General features: G+C 42.8%; 1 protein-coding gene across 2 annotated transcripts in view; it reads right to left on the bottom strand.

Annotated features, from left to right (window-relative positions):
- Positions 1–12,295, bottom strand: part of PAQR3 (progestin and adipoQ receptor family member 3) — a 31,658-nt gene extending 19,363 nt beyond the window's left edge. For both annotated transcript variants that reach the window (XR_008199596.1, XM_052641889.1), the window contains exons 1-3: positions 11,994–12,295; positions 6,365–6,527; positions 989–1,144 (exon numbers count right to left, since the gene is read on the bottom strand). Coding sequence is in view for 1 of the 2 variants with exons in the window: in XM_052641889.1 (XP_052497849.1) it covers positions 989–1,144; positions 6,365–6,527; positions 11,994–12,178 (504 nt within the window). In the remaining variant the exon portion in view is untranslated. The remainder of the gene's footprint in view (positions 1–988; positions 1,145–6,364; positions 6,528–11,993) is intronic.
- Between the last annotated feature and the right edge of the window lie 3,589 nt (positions 12,296–15,884).

A 15,884-nucleotide genomic window follows, 5' to 3' on the forward strand; every position in this document is an offset into this window, starting at 1 on the left:
TGAATGGGAGGTCTTGAGATGGAAGGTTCAGTTTGCCTTCTTGACTGAGACATGAGATGAGGAGGGAGTTGGTCAATATATTCAGCTCAGCTGCTATATAATTTGATCACAGTGTTTCAAATGCTGCTTACCCAAGGCAAAAACTGACTTTTGTAACTTGAGGCTCAGAAAGCAGCAGTGATCAAGAATTCAGAGTAGTAGTAGCAGTGTTAGTTGCTCAGTCGTGTCCGACTCTTTGCAACCCCATGGACTGTAGTCCATTAGGCTCCTCTGTCCATGGGATTCTCCAGGCAAGGATACTGGAGTAGATTGCCATTCCCTTCTCCAGGGGATGTTCCCAACCCAGGGACTGAACCCGGGTCTCCTGTGTTGCAGGCAGATTCTTTACCATTTGAGCTACAATATATGTTAGAATTCAGAGTAGACACGTTTGTTAAAAACACTCACCACCCATCTGGTCTGTCTCTAGGTCTGACTCTAAATATAAGACTAAGGAAAGGAAAATATATTTCTTATATAAGAATATGGGTCAACACATTCAGAGGTATACTTTTTCTTTTTTTTTCTCCCACTGAGAGAGGAATAAAGGATAAGAAGGGAAAATGGAAAGTAGCGCCTAGCTTCATAATTTTGACCAGCACTAACTTGATCTTCAACTCCAGCAACACAAAAATAAAAGACGTGTAATGTGCATCTGAGGACTCAGGTAGCTATATGGTTTTAGTGGGGAAATAGTAAAATTTAATGCTTAAGTTTCAGAAGATAGCATATATATATTTTCCACGGAAAATCAGTAAAAGCAGTAGGAGCTAATAACAGATGTTAGAGATCATGGGGCCCTTTTGAAAAATGAGTTTATGCCTCCACTAGACTTTACTGTTTCTTCGATAAGTTAATTATGTGTCTACTCAGAAGTTCCAGGGAATCATGGAAAGATAAAAGGCCTACATCTGAAAGGCAGTATGTAAAATGTTTTTAAGTTACTCACATTATTACAATAAAATGCATAAAATACACCAGAGACATAGCAGCCCAGTATTCCAATAGAAATTCCTGCATAATCTAATGCCATCCATCTTCGACAGGTTTTTTCTGATCGATGGCAGGAAAAGAGATGATAGCCCACGGAGCAAAGCATACAGACCTAGGGAAAATAAAACAACTCTTATCAAAGTGAAACAAACAAAATGATAAAAGCAACTCATGCATGACATTCAGGGAGGTGGTCAGGTGAAGTGCAGGTTTTTCAGCCAAACAGACCTAGACACAGACTCTGGCTTTGTGCCTGGCTGTATGTCATTTTCTTAAGCCTCAGTTTCCTCATGGGTAAAACAGAGACAAAAATCATAAAGAAATCTATAATGACAACTATTTTATAAGATAAACAATTTAAATGAGTAGCACAATAGAAGGAAATCTATCTATTGCATCTTATTTTGATCCATGAATAAGTTTCCTTTTAAAAACTACTTACTACAGAAGGCATGTCCTTAGAAAGATGAAAAAAAAAAAAGGAATTTGATGATGTAAAAAAAATAAGCCCCACCCAGTCAATCTCTTCTCCAGTGATAGCCACTGATAATATCTTTTATGTGTCTGTCGAGACATTTTCAATGAACATACCAAACATCTATGATACAGAAGTCTATATATATACATATAAGAACACATTTTATATTAATCAGATAAAATCATATAGTTTGCTCTGCTATTTTTTTCACTTAATTTAAGATCTTTTATGCCTGTATGAGACTTCATTGTATAGAGTTTACTTTTAAGTTAAAGTTAAACATGGCTTTGGTGCATTCAAGGAAAAATAATTGTGACTTATGCTGATTCTATGTTGCCAAATTGAGAGTAAAGCTTATCTGATTCAATCAGCTGCTCTGAAGATTGATAAGGTTTCTGTAGCTGAACTCCCTCTAGTCATTAAATACCAGCTGTGTGTCATGCACTGGGGATACAAAGATGAAGGCTGTGGGGACTGATTTGTATATTGTTTATTGTTGTTATCTACTATCAAAGAGATTTTTTTTGGACAAGTGAGCAAATGGTGATGTTGGAAGTCCTGTAGGAACAGTGCAGAGCACAGTTAGAAAACAGGGGAGGGAGGGAACTGAGTCTGTGGGCGCATGTGTGCACTGGAGGGTGGGAGCCGTAGGAGGAAGAAAGTTCCGTATTTTATAAGAGGGCTGCCACCTGAGCCGCACCTTCAGGTGCTCTGGCACTCATCAAGGACAGAAACGAAGGTGTGCGCAGGGTTACTGGTGGGTCCACAGCAAGAGCAGCATATTAAACGCAACACCCTGAGCAATGAATGCCATGTGGTGTTCTTCATGATGTGATTAGGACAAGTCCTATACATCGAGGAGTCTTAACTTCAGTATTATGGACTCTGTGATACTACTGAAGATTTTATTTTCAATGCACTTTATAGAAAGGTTGACATGAGAGGTTACAACACTAGCCTTAGGAAACAATGACTAGAGCCTACACTAAGGCAAGGACAGTGGGGATGGGGAAAATGGGCCAGATACACGGTCATCTAGCCATTCTATCGGAGAAGGCAATGGCACCCCACTCCAGTAGTCTTGCCTGGGAAATCCCATGGACAGAGGAGCCTGGTAGGCTGCAGTCCATGGGGTCTCGAAGAGTCGGACACGACTGAGTGACTTCCCTTTCCCTTTTCACTTTCATGCGCTGGAGAAGGAAATGGCAATCCACTCCAGTGTTCTTGCCTGGAGAATCCCAGGGACGGGAGCCTGGTGGGCTGCCGTCTATGCGGTCACACAGAGTCGGACACGACTGATGTGACTCAGCAGCAGCAGCCATTCTATGGGCTTCCCAGGTGGCGCTGGTGGTAAAGAACCTGCTTGCCAATGCAGGAGATGTAAGAGATGCGGCTTCGATCCCCGGGTCGGGAAGATCCCCTGGAGGAGGCAACGGCACCCCACTCCAGTATTCCTGCCTGGAGAATCCCATGGACAGAGGAATCTGGCGGGCTACAGTCCATGGGTTCCAAACAGCTGGGACACAACTTAGCGACTAAAAACAAACAACAATACACAAATCAGTCCCCACAGCCTCAATATCAACGCTCAAAACAAGGTTCCTAGCCAGAGTCTCATTTCTTCTTCTGCTGTCTAAAATCCTTAATGCTCTGTGGCTTTGGCTACTAAACGGCAAGTCAGAGTGCACTGAGCAAATTAAGCATAACTTTAAGAAGTTATGTTTTCTATTATCCTTGAGATAAAAGGATACATCCAGAGAACATGAAGGGGGTACCTTCTCACTGACTGGAAAAGATCTCATTGCCACAGTGCCGAGTGACATCAAACAGTAAGCAGAGTCGATGACGTTCAGAAGGGGGGAGACAGAAAGGTAGGCAGGCAAGTGTGAGGCACATGTGCACCCACAAACATCTGCAGCGATTTCACCCCAAATGTCCACCGTGGAAGTGGAATTTCAAATGACTTTTTATAATACTTTCTTCAAATACCACTTGTTTGCTCGAATTTCTACATGAGTGTATCTTATAGTAATAAAAAGAAACAACAAGAAAGCTACTCTCATTGTGAAAAGGAAAGTAAAACTGGAAAGAGAAAAATTACAGTTTCAAGTGGAAAGGATTAACAAAATAAATGGTATTCATAGAGGACATATGAATGTTTGAAAAGCTAACTTAGACTAAGTATGTTCTGTTTCGAAAGGGACATGTTGTTAGAGTTGCTTAAAAAAAAACTGGCTGAAAAATTATCTGACATATTGAGTATGTCTGTTTTCTGGGAAGTTTCCTTCTGTGGAATATCTCACTCCACCTAGGTAGACAAACAACAACACCTACAAGTCCAGAAAGTGCTAAGCTGTCTCTTGCTTCTGGGCCGGTCCACACATTTCTTATGCTTCAATGCCCTGCCTCACTCTCCCTTCTGTGACTCGACCTTGATGACAGGCTGGTTTTGTTCTGCACCAGAGTCCCAATACCTGGCTTAGTGCCTGGATATAGACAGGAGATATGAAAAAAATATTTCTGGAACTGAATATTAAGGAACCGAATCTAGGGAAAGGCATTCTCAAATTTTATTTTTCTCTAAGAAAGATCTCTGGGAAAGTGCAAAGCCCCTGAAATTACACTCTACTGTTCAGAATGCACTCTATTAATCTTGTTGGTAGGAAAGCATGAGCATTTAAAAAGTGCAGGATAGAGGAAAACAAATGTTATGTATCTTTAAAAACTTAAATGTATATCAGTATTAATACATACACTGATGATTTACCATGCTGCCTGCTGACTTGAAGAATCTGGGGAAACTGGGTGAGCAAGTTATAATATCATAAAAATCACAAAAATGGTATTTGTAAGTAGGGCAGGTGTGCTCAGGTGACTTCAGCAAGCTGTGCTGTGTGTAACAGAAAGATCACTGCACTAGCAGTTAACAGAACAGGACTTTACTGTCCTACTGAACATCCTTGAGCAAGTGACTCTAACACTTTAGGCATTTCTTCACTGGCAGGTGTTTTAATTATTTTATCTTCTCAGTTTTACAATGCAGTGCTTTCTTAAACCACTATGAAAATAAACATACATTCCCTGAGCTAACATCAGCTGTGGCTGGGAGGATAAAGGGCAGGCCGAGGGTCAGAGAAAAGCTTGTGGGATCCTCATAGGGGACAGTATCCATATGACTAGCAGTAGAGCATAAACCAGTTTTTCTGATTATTGATTATAAGAGCATCTCAGTCTATAGTATCCAGGTGTGTGAGTCACTCAGTCATGTCTGACTCTGAGACCCCATGGACTGTAGCCCACCAGGTTCCTCTGTGCATGGAATTCTCCAGGCAAGAATACTGAAGTGGGTTGCCATTCCTTTCTCCAGGGGATCTTTCTGACCCAGGGGTCAAAGTCGGGTCCTCTGCATGGCAGCCGGATTCTTTACCATCTGAGACAGGTAAGTACGGGCAAATGGATTCATTTCCATTTTAAACATGGAGATAGGTTTTTAAGAGATGTTTAGGCTCCGATCGGGACAAAATTAAACCTGAGAATGCGTATACTGTAAAAAAATACTTAAAGAAAAAATAATTTTCTAATAATGACACAAAAATACAGAGTATTCTTTCCCTCAAAGAAATTAAAAATCTTATTCTAGAAACTAGAATTAGAAGAAAAAGGAGAGGGGGATGTTTCCATTGTGTTTCTTAATCATTTAAGTCCAGAGTTTTGAGTCAGATGATGAAGGCCTGAAACTGATTAATACACAATGAAAGCAACAGCTGTGTGGTTGACTTATGCATTCCCCTTTCAGAGCAGCAGCAGGTTAACTGCTGCATGTGCTGGCCTATGTCTGCGGGAGGAAGGATGATACTTTTTTCTTTCCATTTTTATGGTTATCTGTACTTTGCATTTTTTTTTTTAAATTAAAAAAATATCAACTGGATTTTGGTCCATATTAGCTTTCTTCTTTAGAAACTGTTTGAAAAATTATTAAACATAACTTTTAAAGGCCCTTTTACAGATTCCTGAAGAAAAGTGAAAGTGCTGAGGGACTAACACATGTTAGGTCAGTAGGGGAAATGGCACAGAGAAGAAACTGAAAGTATCTGAAATCAGGAAAGTGCACAAGGCCCAAAGGAAATTAACATTAAAGTGAGAGAAAAGATTAATACCAGCAAAACGAGGCAACAGAATTAAGACAATAAGGAAACAAGTACAAAAGTCATAGACATATAAAAGGTGAAAAATGTTCCCAAACAAGTTTTAAGCACTCAGTAGGGTTCTACTCCAGGAGAAGGCAATGGCACCCCACTCCAGTACTCTTGCCTGGAAAATCCCACGGACGGAGGAGCCTGGTAGGCTGCAGTCCATGGGGTCGCTAAGAGTCAGACATGACTGAGTGACTTCACTTTCACTTTTCACTTTCATGCACTGGAGAAGGAAATGGCAGCCCACTCCAGTATTCTTGCCTGGAGAATCCCAGGGACAGGGGAGCCTGGTGGGCTGCTGTCTATGGGGTCACACAGAGTCAGACACGACTGAAGCGACTTAGCAGCAGGGTTCTACTTCAGTTGGCAAATAGAACACAATGAGAGATTTCTATCTCTGGATTAATTTTATAGCACAGATGTGTAGAGAAAGGAAGAAAAAAGAAAGAAATTTTCTCAATCTTTAAAACTTCATGGATTTCAAATACACTTTCAGAAAAACATACTTTGGGTGCTTCTATTAGGAAATCGAATAAGCTAGCTTACATGCTGCTTTGGGTCTCTTTGCAGCAAGTGGTGGGTGTGGAGTACAGCCACCTGCCCAAGCCTGTGGGACCAAAGTTCTCTTTATCAACAATAGTGCTTGTGAAATGAGACTTACCTGGAAGCAGAAGAGACAAATAGAACAAATTACAAAATCTTCTCTGGATGCACTTGCTGAAGGTAACACAGATGTCATGTCATATATTCCCAGCGTGAAGAAGAGGAAGAAACCTAGCAAATGACTCCAGATGTTTACTGTCTCATTAGATAAAATGAACAAACTGGAAAAAAAAAAAAAAAACACCAAACATGCAGCTCAGATTCAGATCTGCTGGCTCACTGGAGGCATTTATAAGGGTAGGGACAATTTGGTTGGTGGCAGACGCTATCTAATACTTGCTACTTTAAGCCCTTAACTCCATCTTAGCCTTTTTAAATTTGACATACCATTTAGTTTAAGTTTTTCCACAACTCATCAATCCTGGGATCTTACAGTTTTTTTTTTTTCCCTTCTCATCTCTTATTATGTTTACCATTTCAGTTATTTATGTATAAATTCCATCTCATTCTCCAGCATATCAATTCCCTGACAACTGGCACCATTCATCTTTATGATACCACTGTTCTCAGCACAGGGTCCTGCTCAGATTAGATGCTACGTGTCTACAGAAATAAACATGCAGATTAAAACTGGGTGCTAGCTAACACAGTCTGACATTTGGTTATAGGCATCTGAAAATCTGCTAAGCTTAGGCACACTCAAAATACCTTTTTAGTATACACTGGGTTTCCCTGGTGGCTCAGATGGTAAAGAACCTGCCTGCAATGCGAGAGACCCAGGTTCGATCCCTGGGTTGGGAAGATGCCCTGGAGAAGGGAATGGCTACCCACTCCAGTATTCTTGCCTGGAAAATTCCATGGACAGAGGAACCTGGCAGGCTACAGTCCATGCAGTCACAAAGAGTTGGACATGACTGAACAAATAACACTTTGATTTCAGTACATATAACATGCAAGCACAAAGTTAAATGGACTTGAGATAAGCAGGATAAATAGAAATGGATCCACCGGAGATGTCCTTTAAGAAAGGCATGCTGCAACAACTTTGCTGAGGCTGTTTTGAAACCAAACTAGTTTCCAGGTGGCATGAGTTTATTCTTTGTTGGAATAACAGGAGGTTACTTTTAATATCTTTACCAGCTGAGCTACCAGGGAAGCCATAAAGGAAAGATATAAGCATCTGAATGCAGAGTTCCAAAGAATAGCAAGGAGAGATGAGAAAGCCTTCTTCAGCGATCAATGCAAAGAAATAGAGGAACACGATAGAATGGGAAAGACTAGAGATCTCATCAAGAAAATTAGAGATACCAAGGGAACAGTTCATGCAAAGATGGGCTCGATAAAGGACAGAAATGGTATGGACCTAACAGAAGCAGAAGATATTAAGAAGAGGTGGCAAGAATACACAGAAGAACTGTACAAAAAAAGATCTTCATGACCCAGATAATCATGATGGTGTGATCACTCACCTAGAGCCAGACATCTTGGAATGTGAAGTTAAGTGGGCCTTAGAAAGCAACACTATGAACAAAGCTAGTGGAGGTGATGGAATTCCAGTTGAGCTACTTCAAATCCTTAGAGATGATGCTGTGAAAGTGCTGCACTCAATATGCGAGCAAATTTGGAAAACTCAGCAGTGGCCACAGGACTAGAAAAGGTCTGTTTTCATTCCAATCCCAAAGAAAGGCAATGCCAAAGAATGCTCAAACTACTGCACAATTGCACTCATCTCACATGCTAGTAAAGTAATGCTCAAAATTCTCCAAGCCAGGCTTCAGCAATACGTGAACCATGAACTCCCTGATGTTCAAGCTGGTTTTAGAAAAGGCAGAGGAAACAGAGATCAAATTGCCAACATCTGCTGGATCATGGAAAAAGCAAGAGAGTTCCAGACAAACACCTATTTCTGCTTTATTGACTATGCCAAAGCCTTTGACTGTGTGGATCACAATAAACTGTGGAAAATTCTTCAAGGGATGGGAATACCAGACCACCTGACCTGCCTCTTGAGAAACCTATATGCAGGTCAGGAAGCAACAGTTAGAACTGGACATGGAACAACAGACTGGTTCCAAATAGGAAAAGGAGTACGTCAAGACTGTATATTGTCACCCTGCTTATTTACTTACATGAAGAGAAACGCTGGGCTGGATGAAGCACAAGCTGGAATCAAGATTGCTGGGAGAAATATCAATAACCTCTGATATGCAGATGACACCACCCTTATAGCAGAAAGTGAAGAGGAGCTAAAAAGCCTCTTGATGAAAGTGAAAGAGGAGAGTGAGAAAGCTGGCCTAAAGCTTAACATTCAGAAAACGAAGATCATGGCATCTGGTCCCATCACTTCATGGGAAATTGATGGGGAAACAGTGGAAACAGTGTCAGACTTTATTTTGTGGGGCTCCAAAATCACTGCAGATGGTGACTGCAGCCATGAAATTAAAAGACGCTTACTCCTTGGAAGGGAAGTTATGACCAACCTAGATAGCATATTCAAAAGCAGAGACATTACTTTGCCAACAAAGGTCCATCTAGTCAAGGCTATGGTTTTTCCAGTGGTCATGTATGGATGTGCAAGTTGGACTGTGAAGAAAGCTGAGCGCTGAAGAATTGATGCTTTTGAACTATGGTGTTGGAGAAGACTTTTGAGAGTCCCTTGGACTGCAAGGAGATCCAGCCAGTCCATTCTAAAGGAGATCAGTCCTGGGTGTTCTTTGGAAGGACTGATGCTAAAGCTGAAACTCCAATACTTTGGCTACCTCATGCGAAGAGTTGACTCACTGGAAAAGACTCTGATGCTGGGAGGGATTGGGGGCAGGAGAAGGGGATGACAGAGGATGAAATGGCTGGATGGCATCACCAACTCGATGGACATGAGTTTGAATAAATTCCAGGAGTTGGTGATGGACAGGGAAGCCTGGTGTGCTGCGATTTATGGGGTCGCAGAGTCAAACATGACTGAGCAACTGAACTGAACTGAACTTTTAATATCAGTACTACTTGCTCTCTTTCAATATGCCCTAACTGGTTTTGAGTTTAAATAGGGCTTCCCAGGTGGCTCAGTGGTAAAGAACCCACCTGCCAATGCAAGAGACTTGGGTTCCATCCCTGGGTCAGGATGATCCCCTGGAGGAGGAAATGGCAACCCACTCCAGTATCCTTGCCTGGGAAATCCCAAGGACAGAGGAGGCTGGAAGGCTACATTCCATGAGGTTGCAAAGAGTCAGACATGAGGGAGCACACAAGCAAATGTATAACTTTAACACAGAATTTGCAGCAGTCACCATGGTTCCCATATTCCCATGCCATAAACACAGTGGAGTCTCACACAATCAAATGATCATCAAGGATAGAGTGGATCTCGTATCATTAACGTCAGGCTTTATCCTGTACAAGCTCCAAGTATAAACACTGCTTATACTGGGGAGGGGGAGAAGAGATGCAGGAATGTGAGGAAACATATATAAGCCCAGGACTGTTTGACAGCCAGTACACATCTGTTACCTCAGAACTTTTCATGTGGTGAAACCCAGTGTAACCTGGTTAAGCGAGCAGAGAGGCACAATCATGGCACGTTGCTTCCAACTAACAGAGTACTGGCAGAACAGCTGTGACACACGAAACCTCTCCTTACACCTAAGATATAGATATCAGTATCTATATAGATATAGACATACAGCTGGCCCTCTAGGCAGCTAAAAGAAGAGAGGGCAAAAGCGGAACCTGGAAACACCAAGCTGGTAGGAAGGGCACTTAGAAGAATATCCCTAGGAGGGGATCTACTTTTAATCAATGAGAAGTTAGACATACTCCGATCAGCTGCAAAATCAACAATATATTTCTTCATCAGCATCTATCCGGCTTCAAATTAAAAGATCATGGTGTTAACAAGTCACCATTTACTGAGTGTTTATTATGTGCCAGGCTGGGTGTAGCATTTACATACACAAGGACTCATTTAGTCCTTACTACTTTCTGAAGCAGATACTGTAATTACCCTCATTCTTACAAATGAGGAGAATAAGGCAGAGAGAGGTTAACTTTAGTTTAAGGTCCCACAGCTGTGAAGTGGCAGATCTGCATACTCACGTCTTTTTCACTCAACGGCCTGAAATCTAGAGCACTGTGTTTTCACTCCTTGATCTATGAGATTTGGACCCTAACATCAGAATGCAGAGGTGGGTTTAAAGCTATTATTTAAGATAATTCATTACCCGCTCTATCCATGTGGAACTTCACATCCACAGCAGGAGCTAGCTCTGATTTCTTGTGTAATAACTTATGCAAAGAAGGTGATGGGGAGGAAATGGCACTCACGAATCAAACTGTCAAATGCCGTGGGCCATTCACTGAAGCCAAGCAGAGATGGACAGTGATGTCACCTTGTGACTCTGAGTTAGAGAAGTAGTTCAAAGGCAGGCAGGGTGAAGGAACAGTGGAAAGACAGTGCCAAAAAGATCAAGAATCAAACACGTGGTTGCTGCTTGAGCAACTCAATAGCTCACATTCCAGCAGTGGGGTTTGTCACTACACTGACCTAGAGCCAACCAACATCAGTATCTCAATTCTCTTAAAGTGGGGTCCTGTAATTAAGTACATATAGTGAGTTTTGGGGCTTCCCAGGTGGCTCAGTGGTAAAGAATCTGCCTGCCAATGCAGGAGATGGAGGTTTGATCCCTGGGTCAGGAAGGCTCTCCTGGAAAAGGAAATGGCAACCCACTCCAGTATTCTTGCCTGGAGAATTCCATGGACAGAGGAGCCTGGTGGGCTACAGTCCATAAGGTCGCAAAAGAGTTGTATATGACTTAAAGACTGAGCATGCAGGCAAGTGAGTTGTAACAGAAATCTAGTGTAAGAACTAGAACACTAATTTTTCAGTTTTGTTTTCTTTTTAAACCCAGGCTTTCAAGGGACTCAATTTTAAGAACGTAGATGATGAAGACATTCCTTTTTTAAAGATGTTTCTACAGTGCTCTAATGGAGGGCAGCACCCCGTTACGGGCCCCCTTTGCTATAGTGCTTTTCCCACACAGCGTTTTTCACAATGGTTATTACGTAATAGTGTAATTAGCTCTTTAATGTGTGTCATCCAGGCTAGAGTTCAGTAGATTCACGAGAACAAGGGCCATACCTGCGTTCCTCTGTAGGACCTGGTAGGAAGACTGTCAGGGGCTCCATACTACCTACTAAATGCATGAATCAGGAATTTTAAAAAAATTATATGCCAATGTGAACTTGTTTCCGATTATACCGGCATTTATCTGGCCCCAAATATCTGAATTTCCATACGGCTGCCTTAAAAATAAACAAAGCTTAGGTATACATAGGAGCAAGTATGTCCTCGCCATTGCCGGTGGGGTCGTTTCCAACATGTACCCCCAATGAACACCGAATGGAATAAAGGATGTGAGCCCTTTGTAAACAGCAAAGCCCCACTGGAGTTAGCGACTTCATGATCATTGTTACCGTCATTAGTCCATGGATCAAGTACCCTGGCTGGGGAGAAAGAAAGATCACGAAGAGAGAAGAGGGGGCAGAAAAGGATGAAAAGGATGGAGCAGCTAGGGAACAAGGGGCGCGGAGAACAGCGGGGAAAGCAGCAGGCGGACCAGACAAAAAGGGTGTAGAGGAGGAGGAGCCGCCGGCGCTCCCCGCTGGCGCACCCAGCGGAGGCGGCCAGTCAGTACCTTTTGATACACAGCCTGGAAGGCAGGTAGGCCCGGTAGCCGTCGGTGATGTACGGGTTGTCCTTGAGGGACACGGGGATCTGCTCGTAGGTGTAGAGGCGGATGCCGCGGGGCACCAGGACCGGCCAGTACTGGTAGCTGCCCAGCTCGATATAATGTGCGCTTTTCAGCAGCTTCTGATGCATCCTTCCCGGCCGCCGCTGCTCCCTAAGCGGGGAGCTCACCCAGGCCCCGCCTCCCTGGGGAGGGGGCTTCGCCGCCGCCGCAGCCCCCGCCCCGGAGCCAGCAGACGCCGCGCGAAGTCCTACGGCCCCGCCGCTGCCCAGGCCCGGCTCCGCGAACTGAGCGTACACAGCAGTCAGCACCCCGGCGGACCGGGCGGCGTCGCAGCCCTCTCTGACGTCAGCACGCCGCTGCGGGCCCCACCCCTCGGCCCCGGCTACGATCGGTGTGGTTGGCGACAGGAGGGGGCGTGGTTATGGAGGGGGCGTGGTTATGGAGGGGAGGGGCGGGGCCGGGGCTCGCGCGGGCGCGCCTGTGTGCCTGGGAGGCGGGTCTCCGCAGGAGGTCCGCTACCTGAGCGCCTAGGGGCGGCAGGACGCGTCTACTTATGGATGACAAGAGTGCGAAACTGTATAGCAAGTACAGCGGGTTTTTTCTTATTCCGTGTTTAATTAGAAGCAATACGTGTTTCATTCTGAAAATCAAGTAGAAAAGACTAACTGGAAGAAAAATAAGAACTAGAAGTAACTCTTACCGGTTACTTTATTCTTGGAATCTCACACACTTGGTGTCAGAAGGGACCTTCGAGGTTTTCTCGGCTAAGGTCAGTCTTTTGAAGTAGTTGGAAATAGAAAAATCTGATGTACATAGAATTTTACCAAAATCGAGCATACACTGAGCCGTAAAGAAAGCCCTAACACATTCAAAGCGCCAAACCCACTGAGTATTTTCTCTGACCATGATAGACTTAAATTAGAAATTAACAAGAAAACGGAAAACCCCCAAATGTCTGGAATTGAAACAAACGCTTCTAAATATTTAGTGGGTTGATGAAGAAATTGCAATGGAAATGAGAAAATCTAGTGAAATGAGTGATAAAAGGTGGAATATATCAAAACTTGGGGTGTAGCTTATACAATGCTTAGAGCAAATGTTATATCTGCAGATGGTTAGTCATAATGGCAACTGGGGAGAAGGTCAGTTTTGCATCCATGTTTGTAGAATCCTTAGCCTGTGTTTTGCTATGGTAACAGTCACTCATGATGCCAATTATTTGTGTATTGTTATTGTGCAAGTAGTATTAGTTGGTGTTTGAGAGGCAGTATGGTTTACTTCGGAGAAGGCAGTGACACCCCACTCCAGTACTCTTGCCTGGAGAATCCCATGGATGGAGGAGCCTGGTAGGCTGCAGCCCATGGGGTCGTTAAGAGTCGGACACGACTGAGCGACTTCCCTTTCACTTTTCAGTTTCTTGCATGGAGAAGGAAATGGCAACCCACTCCAGTGTTCTTGCCTGGAGAATCCCAGGGGCTGGGGAGCCTGGTGGGCTGCCATCTATGGGGTCGCACAGAGTCGGACACGACTGACGCGACTTAGCAGCAGCAGCAGCATGGTTTACTTGTAACTAATAGGCTTTGAAGCCTTTCTAAACTACCTGAGTTTGAATTCAGCCATTTACTAGCTATACGTCCTTGTACAAGTATTTAACCTTTTTGTGTCTCAGGTTTCTTACCAGTAAAATAGGGATAATAACAGAACTTTGTGTTGTGAGGGTTAAATCAGTGAATCCATAAAACACTCTTAGAAAACTGCCAAACATATTGTTAGCCCCAACAATCTTTATCTATTATTAGAGTTCAAGGGAAGATCTTCTAGATAAAACTAGAATTTAGATAAATCCTAAATGGACTTAAACATCATGTAAAAGGAAATGTTGAGAATCTTCTTTAAGCCATGAAACTAAAACTAATATTTAAAAACTTACTCTGTGGCCAGCACCTTAGCTCTGCTGAAGTTTTCTGTGTATTGTTGCTATTTAGTTGCTAAGTTGCATCTGACTGTTTGCAACCCCGTGAACTGTAGCCCACAAGCCTTCCCTATCCTTCATCATATCATGGAACTTGCTCAAACTCATGTCCATTGAATCAGTAATGCCGTCTAACCATCGCTCCTCTCGCCCCCCTTCTGGGAGGCTCTTCTGAATGTATTCATGCTGGTGTCACCTGAGGTTACCATGTGACCACAGCTGACCCAAAGGTGGATCAGTGGCCCATGAGATGTCGTAACACAAATGTCCATGCAAGTGGCATGGTAATTAGCTTTCTTCAATCAGTTTCTTTCTTGGGAATTTGGCCTGGAGATGTGGGAAGAGTGTTTCCAGCCCAGTATTTGAAACAGAAGTAGGAAGATGCCCAGAGATCATCAGAGGCAGAGGACTGTACATGGTAATAGAGGGACCACTGGAGTGAAAAACTAAGAATGGAAGCTGCTTTGATTGTCATGAGACCTGCTGCAAAATGACTTCTGGACTGACTTCAATACTTTATAACTCATGTCAGTTCTCTCTAAAGAAATATTTATGTGTTTTGATTTTTAAATTAAACCTTCTTTAACACTAAATACTTAACCCCCCACTTTTGAAATGAATGGACAAATATGAAAAGATAGGTATACAACAATCTGTGTCTGAATCCTAGAGAGAAAAAGAAGTCTATGAATTAAAAAAAAAAAAGGGAAAGAGTTCTTTCACTCGGGGCTGTAAGGCAGTGGAAAGAGGAGCAGCGCAGCATTGGGAGCACCTCTAACAGTGACAGCAGGGAGGGGAGAGGGCACAGTTCCCCTCACGTAGCAGTGGATGTTTAGTACTTTGAGGACTCCGGCTCTTTAGTTATGATGCTTGATAGAAGGCTTCAGTGGCATGCCAGATGGAGGAATAACGCCTGGTGGGGACATCCATAGCTGCATCTAGCAGAAATCTCAGTGCCCTTGAAGGGACAGGATGGGAAATTGTATCACATGGGCATTTGAAGTTTGGGGAAACTCAGATTGTGCCTTATTTTATAGGATGACTTTCCGTGACCTGGAATGGGGAGACATGGGGGCTCCATGAAACATTGTGGATGAGTGAGATGTTTTTCCTTTCCTTTCTTTCCCTCCTTCCTTCTTGTATATTCTTACAAACCTAGACAGTGTATTAAAAAGCAGAGACATTACTTTTTTGTAAGTGAACAGGTTCACTTAAAAGTGAAACATGGAATTTACTTAACAGAAAATAATTTTATTATCAGGCAGCATATAAATTTTTTATTCTACTGGAACCTGTGAATATCACCTTATTTGAAAGAATGACTGTTGCACATGCAATTAAATTTTAAGATTTCAAGAGATCAGCCTGGATTGGACTGGGTTCAAAATCTGTGATGCCATCATCACCATCTCTTCCAAATCTCTGTCAATAGGTTCTTTTTAGTGCTATTTTACTGACTTATCTGTAGCACTTAATTGCTCACTGCTTTCCTTTTCTTTCCTTCAGTTTCAGTAACAATGCTCTCCTGGTTTTCTTATTTTCCTTAACATACTATCTTAGTCCCTTTTGTAGTCACTTTATTTGTCTGTCGCATAAATATCCTTTTTTTTTTGCCACACTCTCATATGGTATCTTAGTTCCCTGACCAGGGATCAAACCCATGTCCCCTGCACTAGCAGTGTGGAGTCTTAACCAGTGGACCTTCAAGGAAATTCCTATATCCATGTTCTTAAGGGTTCTGCTCTTAATCTTTTTTCTTGTCCCTTTACATACTATAGTTAGACTGTAACTATCTTGATTTAATTTCCACATATATGCTATTAATACCACATATATGCTATTAGAATGCCAGGTCCCAATGT

This window comes from Budorcas taxicolor, chromosome 6 (assembly GCF_023091745.1).
Source record: "Budorcas taxicolor isolate Tak-1 chromosome 6, Takin1.1, whole genome shotgun sequence".
NCBI classification, from domain to species: domain Eukaryota; kingdom Metazoa; phylum Chordata; class Mammalia; order Artiodactyla; family Bovidae; genus Budorcas; species Budorcas taxicolor.